A 7,989-nucleotide genomic window follows, 5' to 3' on the forward strand; every position below is an offset into this window, starting at 1 on the left:
GCAGCACCCCGCTCCCCCCACAGTCACACCACAAACTTGGTCTTGGTGAGGGAGCCACTCTTGGTGGCGGTGTCTGCGTGGGCCTGGTAGCCGATGGCCACCTTCTGCGACAGGCCCAGGTGTTCCTTGTAGACACGCCTGGAAGGGAGAAGGGGCTGCATGAATGGGGCAGCGTCACTTCTCCCACCGGCTCCCTGCCCGGGGACCCCATTCCCCCCAAACCTGCCCCTACACAGCCCCCTCTGCCCCAAAAGCTGCGTTACCCGATGTGGGTGACCCCTTCCCGGTTCTCCGCTTCCCGGGTCCAGATGGCAATCTTGTCCCCCTTGGCACGGATGTTGATGACGGCCCCACACACCTCGTCACTGTACTCGTCAAACATCTCCCCGATGAGGCACAGCAGCTGCCAGGAGGAGAAGGGGAGCCCGGGACAGTCCCCACCAGGGTTTGGCACTGCCAGGACCCTGTGGGCGAGCCCGAGCGGGGCCACACTCACCGTCTCCAGCCAGAAACGGTCCAGCTCGGTGTGCCGCTGCTGCTTGGCCAGGGTGATGAGCCAGCGCCCACCACGCTTGTTCTGGTTGTCCTCCCACATGGGCTCAATGCCGTCCTAGGGATGGGCAAGGGCACGGTCAGGGGTGCCGACTGCCCATCCAGACAGGCTTCCCCTGCTGCCCTATGGCCAGGGCACCCTGCCAGCCCCCGTAACACCGGGCGCTGCAGCGGGCTCTGAGGAGGGACCGTGGCGGAGGGGGTGTTGCACCTTGAAGAGGGAGTAGTCGCAGCCAGATGTGAGCTTGCTGGCAAGCTGGATGTGGCTGTACAGCCTGCACAGGGCAGAGACAAGGCACAGAAGCAGGTGAGAAAAGGTGTCTCAGGGACCCCCAGCACCCTCCTCTGGCCCAGACCACCCTCCATGGCCCCCTGTCCTGGGGAGGTCATGTTGCCCACCCCTGGGACACTCACGCCCAGAAATCTTCCACAGTGCTGAACTTGGTGACGAGGCGCAGGTTCGCCTGCCACATCTTGCTCTTGTCATTCTTGAAGAACCACAGTGCCCACCTGGGGAGGGAGGGGAGATGAAGGTGGGGAGGGGGTCAGCCATGCTGGAGCCCCCCTCCAGCCCCAGCACCCCTCTCCCAGCACTGGGAGAGGCTGCCCATGCCCCCCATACCTGTTCTGCAGGGGGTGCTTGCCCAGGCTCTCTGCCAGGAGCAGCTCTTGCTGCTGAGCCCTCCGCCGCCGCCGCTCCTCTTGCCTCCGCTGGAAAAGGAGGTAACAGTCCTGAGGAGCCCCACGGGGAGCCTGCAGCCCCCCCAGCCACCCCCACACCGTGACAGGGATCCCACAGCCAGGAGCCCTGAGGGGACAGTAGGGCTAGCCTAAGCTCTGCTGCCGGGCCCAGCCCGGAGGGAGAGCACCCACCTGCTCCCCTGTAGCCATCCTGACCACCACAGGCTCCCTCCTGGCCGCCCCCGCCTCTTAAGTGCCCGCAGGAGGGCGGGGTGAGGCTGCCGCCCCAGCTGCGGCTGGTGGGGCGGGAGGGCGGTGTGCTGGGGAGGGGGTGCCAGGCCTGGCCCTCCTGGGGAGCAGGGAGCTGGGGGATGAGGGAAGGGGGTCAGGGTAGGATGAGGTCAGGATGGGACAGGGGACAGGAATGGCACAGGGACAGAGTAGAAGGTGGAGGGGGTGGGACAGGGACAGGATGAGATGCGGTCAGGCTGTAGAGGGGAGGGGATGGGATCCGGATCGTGAGGAGATGGGACAGGGAGAAGGCAGGATGGAGATGCGGACCAGGACGGGATAGCGTGGGGACAGCGTGGGATGGGATCAGAACGGGCAGGGAGAAGGTGCGAAGCAATGGGACCGGCCCGGGAGGGCGGAGCTGGGTGGGGCAGGAGCCCGCGGGCTGGGGCAGCAAAGGGCTGGGGGTGCTGCTCCCATGCGGGGTGAGGACGGCTAGGCTCGGCTCCACATGCCTGGACTCGGCTTGGCTCAGTTGGGCTTGTCTTGGCACAGCTGGGCACAGCTTGGCTCAGCATGGCTCGGCTGGGCTCACCTTGACCAGGCTTAGCACGGCTTGGTTCGGCTGGGCTTGGCACAGCTCATTTCGGCTGGGCCCAGCTTGGCTTGGCACGACATGGCTCAGCACACCTTGGCACACCTTATCTTGGCGCGGCACGGCATGACATGGCGTGGCACGGCTTGGTTCGGCTGGACTTGGCAAGGCTTGGCTCAGCATGGCTCGGTTTGGCTGGGCTTGGCTAAGCTTGGCATGCCTTGGTTCAGCTGGGCTCAGTTTGGCTGGGCCCAGCTTGGCACGGCTCAGCATGGCATAGCTCCGCTCAGCACAGCCCAGCTCAGCACAGCCTGGCACAGCTTGGCATGGCTTGGCACAGCACAGCATGGCTTAGCATGGCACGGCGTGACTTGGCACGACTCAGCTTGGCTTGGCTTGCCTTGGCATGGCACGGCTCAGTTTGGCTGGCCTTGGCATGGCACGGCTCAGTTTGGCTGGCCTTGGCAAAGCTTGTCTCAGCTTGGCTCGGTTTGGCTGGGCTTAGCACGGATCAGTTTGCCTGGGCTTGGCTTGGCTGGGCCCGGCTAGGCACGGCTCGGCACGACACAATTCGGCTGGGCTCGGCCCGGCCCGGTGGACTCGGCACGGTATGGCACGGCTCGGCTCGGCACGGCTCGGCACAACCGGGCTCGGCATGGCATAGCTAGGCTCGGCACGGCACGGCACGGCACGGCACGGCTCGGCTCGGCTCAGCACCGCCTGGCCCGGCCCGGCCGTGCCCAGCTGATCCCGTGGCGGCGCGGTCCCCCCCGCGCCCCCCGGCGCAGCGCGGCGCAGCGCATCGCGGCGCGGCCCCGGCACAGCCGCACTGAGCCCGCCCCGCCGCAGCCCGGCCCGGCCCGGCCCGGCCCGCCCGTCACCGCAGCCAGCGAGCCAGGTCGGGCGGGCGGCGGGGCCGGGGGCGGGCGGGCGGCGGGGCCCGGGGGGTGCGCGGGGATGCGCGGAGCGGGCGGGATGTGCGGGGCCGGGCCGGGGCGGGGTGAAGCCGTGCGGCCTCTCCCCGCAGAGCCGCCATGGAGGTGTTCATGAAGGGCTTGTCCAAGGCCAAGGAGGGGGTGGTCGCCGCCGCCGAGAAGACCAAGCAAGGGGTGGCCGAGGCCGCCGAGAAGACCAAGGAGGGGGTCCTCTATGTCGGTAAGGGCCGGCTCGCCCTGCCCGCGCCCTGCCCGCGCCCTGCCTGCCCCCCGCCTAATCCCTGCCCGTCCCCGCCGGCCACCTCTCCTTGCCCTTGCCTGCTCCTGCCTTTGCCCTTGCGTCCTCCTGCCCATCCCCCGGCCGTCCCCACCGGTCCCCAACGACCACCCTGCCTGCGGGCTGCCCCGCAGTGCCTCTCCCCCCCAGGAGGATGGGGCACCGCGGGCAGGGGTCGGTCCCCAGGCTGAGGGGATGGGACGCCCGGGGACCGGACCCCCTGCGGCTCCCGGGCCCCCTGCGGCTCCCGGTGGCCTGAGCCCGTGGCTCCTCACCGAGGATGCTGTGGGGCAGGAGCGCAGAGGGGCCGTGACGAGGTGGTGACCCCCGTGCCCAGCTCAGAGCAGGGGCGCTGGGGACACTTTGTCCCCCTCAGAGAGGCCGTGCTGTGGAGCGCATCCCACACCACGGCTGTGTCAGCATCTCCCCAGCACCCAGCCAGTGGCTGGTGGGGGGGTCCCTCTGCCTCTCCCGCCCATCGCTGACACCCCGCTCCTATGCCGTGGGGTGTCCTGGCATCAGCAGGCAGTGTCACTCTGCCTGTGGGGAGCCTGGCAGGGCTGGCACGATTGGTGGCAGCACCTGGCCCTGGGCGCTCTGGCTGTGGGGCGACCCGGCTGTGGGGCATCCCGTGCCGCGTTGGCACCAGCTCTGGATATGGATCCTGGCTCCTGTGCTCAGCGGCGTTCACCTCACCTGGCTGTGCCCTGGCACGGCGCTGGGCTCCGGGGTCTCTGCTCTGGCCTTGTGCCACCCCAGCCCGGGCTCTGACAGGGCCCGGAGGAGCCTTGCAGGGAGCCAGGAGGGTGCTGGGCCCCCCAGCTCACAGACCCCTGCCAGGGTCCCGGGCAGGGCAGGTGGCAGAGCCCAGCTGCCAGCCTCTCTAACCCCATCTCTGTCTCTTTCTACCCCCAGGGAGTAAAACCCAAGGCGTAGTGCAAGGCGTCACCTCAGGTACGGTCCCCTCCGGCTTCCCGCCGTGGTACCCCTCCGGCCCCACCAGCGCGGTCGCGCTAACAAGATCAGAGGCTAATTGAGGGGCTGATGTCACCCAGCGAAAGCCTCTTATATAACCGGGCCCCGCAACGAAGGATTTGTGGCGGCTGCTGGCGCTCCCTGCCCAGCTGCAGAGCAGCGTCCCGGCCCCCTCCCCTCCCCAGCGCCTGGGCAGGGAGGGCCTCATCCTGCCCAGCGACTCCCCACCAGGCCGGGTGGTGCGGGGCATGGAGCTGTGGCTGGGTACCCCTCCCTGGCGCTGGTGGGGGGGGCACGGCGTGCGCTGATGGGCACCCCCGGCTCTTGCAGTGGCTGAGAAAGCAAAGGAGCAGGCGTCCCAGCTGGGCGAAGCGGCGTTTTCGGGTGCTGGCAACATTGCGGCGGCCACTGGGCTGGTGAAGAAGGAGGAATTCCCTGCGGACCTGAAGGTGAGACCCCCCCCGCCACTTCCATACCTGCGGGGAGGCTGGCACATCCCTGGGCTTGGTGGGGAGCCCCTTGGCTGCCCCCCAGCCCCGCAGGAGGGACCCTGAGGGTCCCCAGCTTCTCCGCCTGTGCCCGGGACAAGCAGGCGTTGCTACCCCAAGCGTGCCGGTTGCGTGCGCGGCCGTTGCGGACGTGTGCGTGCGTGGGCTCCCGCATGGCGGCCGGCAGCGTGAGGCCGGCAGCGCATCGCTCCAGTGGCTGCGAGGTGACCTGACAGCTGCGGGAGCGGAGAGGCGGGGAGGGACAAGTGGGTTCGCATCTCGCCACCCCCATGAGCCGTCGGCTTCCAGCTTAGCCCAAAATAGCATCAACTGAAGAAATGAGGCCACCGCCGCCACCGCTGCTGCGCGGGGGGATCGGTCGCCCCCCTTTTCCTCCTGCCAGCTGCTCTGCCAGCCCCAGGGAGGGGTTACCCAGCACCGCCCTCCCCTGCCAGGGATGCAGGATGCTCCCGGCCCCCCCCAAAGCTTGGAGCCCTCCAGGGCCCACATGGTGCCAGGACCCCTCACGGGCCTGGGGCTGGGGGCTGTGAGTGGTGCAGGGATGCGCACACCCAGGACCTGCTCCCATGCACCCCCGCCTGTCACCTCCCAGCTAGGTGGGCTGGTGGGTGCCCGGGGCGTGTTGCTGGTCTCTGCCAGGTCCTCCCGGAGTCTGGGCAGGGACAGAGAGGGTGGGTGCCGGATGGGGGGCTGTGTACATGTTACTGACCCTCCTGGTTCACCCCCAGCCAGAGGAGGTGGCCCAGGAGGCTGTTGAGGAGCCACTGGTCGAGCCGCTGCTGGAGCCAGAGGGGGAGAACTACGAGGAGCCCCCGCAGGTGAGGGGACTGGATGGCAGGGGAGGTGGAGGGCACAGGGGAGGTGGAGGCTACCAGCTCAGCATGCTGGTGGCCATCACTGTCCAGAGCAAAGCCCAGAGCCTGCCTGCTCCCAGGTGCCCTGTGCACGCAGCCTTGCACCCTCGCAGTCAGGCTGGCGTGGGGCCCGGGGGGACAGGGGCTCCGTGCCCCACCTGAGCTCTTTCACCAGCTCTTTCTTTCCCCACCCCACAGGAGGAATACCAGGAATACGAGCCAGAGGCATAATGGACCCCCGTCCTCGCCTCTTCCACCAGCAGCACAACGAACCGCCGGTAGCCCCCTGCTCCTCCCCAGCCGGCCCCGGCCCGTGCCCGCGTGCCGGGGAGGAGCAGGGATGCCCCTGCCCTGTTCGCTCACGAGTTCTTCCTCCAGTTCCGTTCCAAGGGACTGCGTCCGTGTCTCCGTACCATGTCTAGCAGTGAGAAAAACCCGCCGTGTCCAAGCCCCTGAGCCCCAGCGCGTGCCCGAGCCGTGGGCGCTGCCCGCTGGGGCTGGTGTGCGTGCGTGCGTGTGTCCGTGAAGCCCGGGTTTATCGCTCTGTATCCCTCCCAGCGCCATAAACCCCGGCTGCGTCCCGGCGTGTCTGTGTCTGTACAAAGCATGTTTACCTGCTCGCGGGCTGCTGTACATTTTGCTTGCACGCGTGTCCCTGTGGTTCTGCTCTGGTCATCGTGGAAATATTTTTTTTTATATATATCTCTATCTATGGGTGGACGGGTCTTTTGCCTTTGTGAACCCCTGGTGCCCAAGCCCGCTCCCCAGCCTGCTGGGTGGTGACGGTGCCCGCGCCCCTCCCCGAGGTCCCGTAGTGCCGACGCTGTGTTGTGACGTGGCATGGATATCTCTCCCCACCCTCCCCCGTTGCTGGATGTGCAATACGAGGGCAGCTGCCAGTGACACAGCTGCCCCCGTGTCCATGAATAAAGCCAACTCTTGTCTGTAGCCCCCTGGTCCTGGTTGTGGCTTCCCCTGAGAAGAGGGGTGGCCTTGCACTGTGGCGGCAGGGGTAGTTTTGGGAAGAGGAATGAGGGGTTGGGGCAAACTGACCCGTTCTGGCTGGGGCAGTGGGCAGGATCGGGTCCTGATGAGGACAAGATGCCTTCCTGTCGTCTCGCTGCCGCATCAGGAGCGGGTCACCGTGCCCTGGGCCTCCAGCCACATTCTGTGCCACCTGCCTGCATGGTGGCTGCAGGTGAACGCAGGGGGCCCTTAGGGCTGAGGACACCGAGCCAGGATGGGGCTGGACGTGGTCCTGGGCTTGAGCCAGGGACGTGGCCAGCACCCGTGGCTCGCTTGGCTGCGGTGTGACCACCTCGAGGGCAGGTGACTGCCGCACTCTGCTAAGTGACATCCACCGCGGCAGGGGGTCCTGTGCCCACCCCAGAGCGTGGTCCTTGGGCCTTCGGCTCCCCCAGGGCAGGGCCACCAACCCAGCCTGAGTCCCCAGGCAGCCTCCAGCCCCTTGTCTGCAACACAGGCCAGGCTGAGAGGCTGGTCTGGGTCTCCCCACCATGAATATCAGATTAAATCCCCTAACCGTGCTGGCTCTCCAGCTTTGCCGGCGAAGAGTGAAGCTGCAGCAGTCAGCACGGGCACACAACAGGTTTGCTGACGCCTGCAAATCCCCACCCTGGCTCTGCTCCCCGCGTCTGCGCCGCTTGCAGCAGCGCCTGCGGCGCCCACCGTGCGTTATTAAATGGACCGAGACGGCTGTTCCTGGGGCTGGCTGTGCTGTGGGCTGTTCCCTCCTCTAGAGCTAATTGCATTTTTTTCCCTCTCTCGTCCAATTCTACCAGCCATGGGCACGCAGACCCAAACCAGCATCAGCATGGCTTCGTCCGGTGCCCAGGAGGCTGTAAAGGGGCTGGGGCAGAGGGGGTGTGGGGGAAGACAGCCCACCTGCCCAGGAGAGCTGAGAGCCAGGCAACAGGGAGAGAATGTGCTCAAACCAACCATTTATAGAGACCAGGGTGTCCCCTCCGTGCAGCACACGGTGTCCCGGACAGCCCCTGCGCAGCAGGACTGTGACCCTCACCGTAACACCCAGGGCAGCCGTGCTGGGTGCTGTGTCAGTAGGCGAAGCCGGCGTCGTTCTACGTGGTGAACACCTTCTCCAGAGCGCGCAGGTAGCCAGTGCTTCTCTGCTCCGGGCCCAGGTTGTACTTTGCAGCCACGGTCATAATTTGATAGGGAGAGAGGAGAGCTGTGAGGCCAGTGTGTGCTCACCCCAAAACCCATGACCCTCCTGGGGATCTCTCCTCCTCTGCCTAGGGTCCCTCCCCATACCCTTGGGCTCTGCCCTCAGGGACAGTCCTGAGGTTATTGGGATGGCTGAATCCCAGAGCCACGGTGGCTCTGCACCAGCTGCTGTGAC

At 67.1% G+C, this 7,989-nt stretch overlaps 2 protein-coding genes across 3 annotated transcripts; one reads left to right on the forward strand and one right to left on the reverse strand.

Annotated features, from left to right (window-relative positions):
- On the reverse strand, positions 1-1,443 carry EIF4E1B (eukaryotic translation initiation factor 4E family member 1B). Of its 2 annotated transcripts, XM_086758904.1 has the most exons (7): positions 1,426-1,443; positions 1,175-1,263; positions 967-1,062; positions 764-827; positions 497-610; positions 264-403; positions 1-138 (listed from the first exon to the last, which is right to left on the reverse strand). In XM_086758904.1, exons 1-7 carry the CDS (start codon positions 1,441-1,443, stop codon positions 24-26), a joined length of 636 nt encoding a protein of 211 aa, XP_086615030.1. In that variant the 3' UTR covers positions 1-23. The 2 variants fall into 2 exon arrangements, with proteins under 2 accessions (XP_086615030.1, XP_086615029.1); XM_086758903.1 differs by having other exon boundaries at positions 264-610.
- A 1,417-nt stretch (positions 1,444-2,860) lies between these two features.
- Positions 2,861-6,557, forward strand: SNCB (synuclein beta). The gene is made up of 6 exons (XM_086758938.1): positions 2,861-2,957; positions 3,087-3,214; positions 4,187-4,225; positions 4,577-4,695; positions 5,484-5,573; positions 5,808-6,557. Exons 2-6 carry the CDS (start codon positions 3,094-3,096, stop codon positions 5,838-5,840), a joined length of 402 nt encoding a protein of 133 aa, XP_086615064.1. The 5' UTR covers positions 2,861-2,957; positions 3,087-3,093; the 3' UTR covers positions 5,841-6,557.
- Positions 6,558-7,989: the final 1,432 nt, after the last annotated feature.

This window comes from Chlamydotis macqueenii, chromosome 14 (assembly GCF_036417535.1).
Source record: "Chlamydotis macqueenii isolate bChlMac1 chromosome 14, bChlMac1.mat, whole genome shotgun sequence".
NCBI classification, from domain to species: Eukaryota; Metazoa; Chordata; class Aves; order Otidiformes; family Otididae; genus Chlamydotis; species Chlamydotis macqueenii.

Bases quoted from the DNA above. Each gene is read 5' to 3' on its own strand.
- EIF4E1B (XM_086758903.1), bottom strand. The intron at 611-763 runs GTGCAACACCCC...GCCCATCCCTAG, and splicing joins GCGACTACTCCCTCTTCAAG to GACGGCATTGAGCCCATGTG. The intron at 139-263 runs GTAACGCAGCTT...TCTCCCTTCCAG, and splicing joins GAAGGGGTCACCCACATCGG to GCGTGTCTACAAGGAACACC.
- SNCB (XM_086758938.1), top strand. From the start codon at position 3,094: ATGGAGGTGTTCATGAAGGGCTTGTCCAAGGCCAAGGAGGGGGTGGTC. The intron at 4,226-4,576 runs GTACGGTCCCCT...CGGCTCTTGCAG, and splicing joins AGTGCAAGGCGTCACCTCAG to TGGCTGAGAAAGCAAAGGAG. The intron at 4,696-5,483 runs GTGAGACCCCCC...GTTCACCCCCAG, and splicing joins AATTCCCTGCGGACCTGAAG to CCAGAGGAGGTGGCCCAGGA.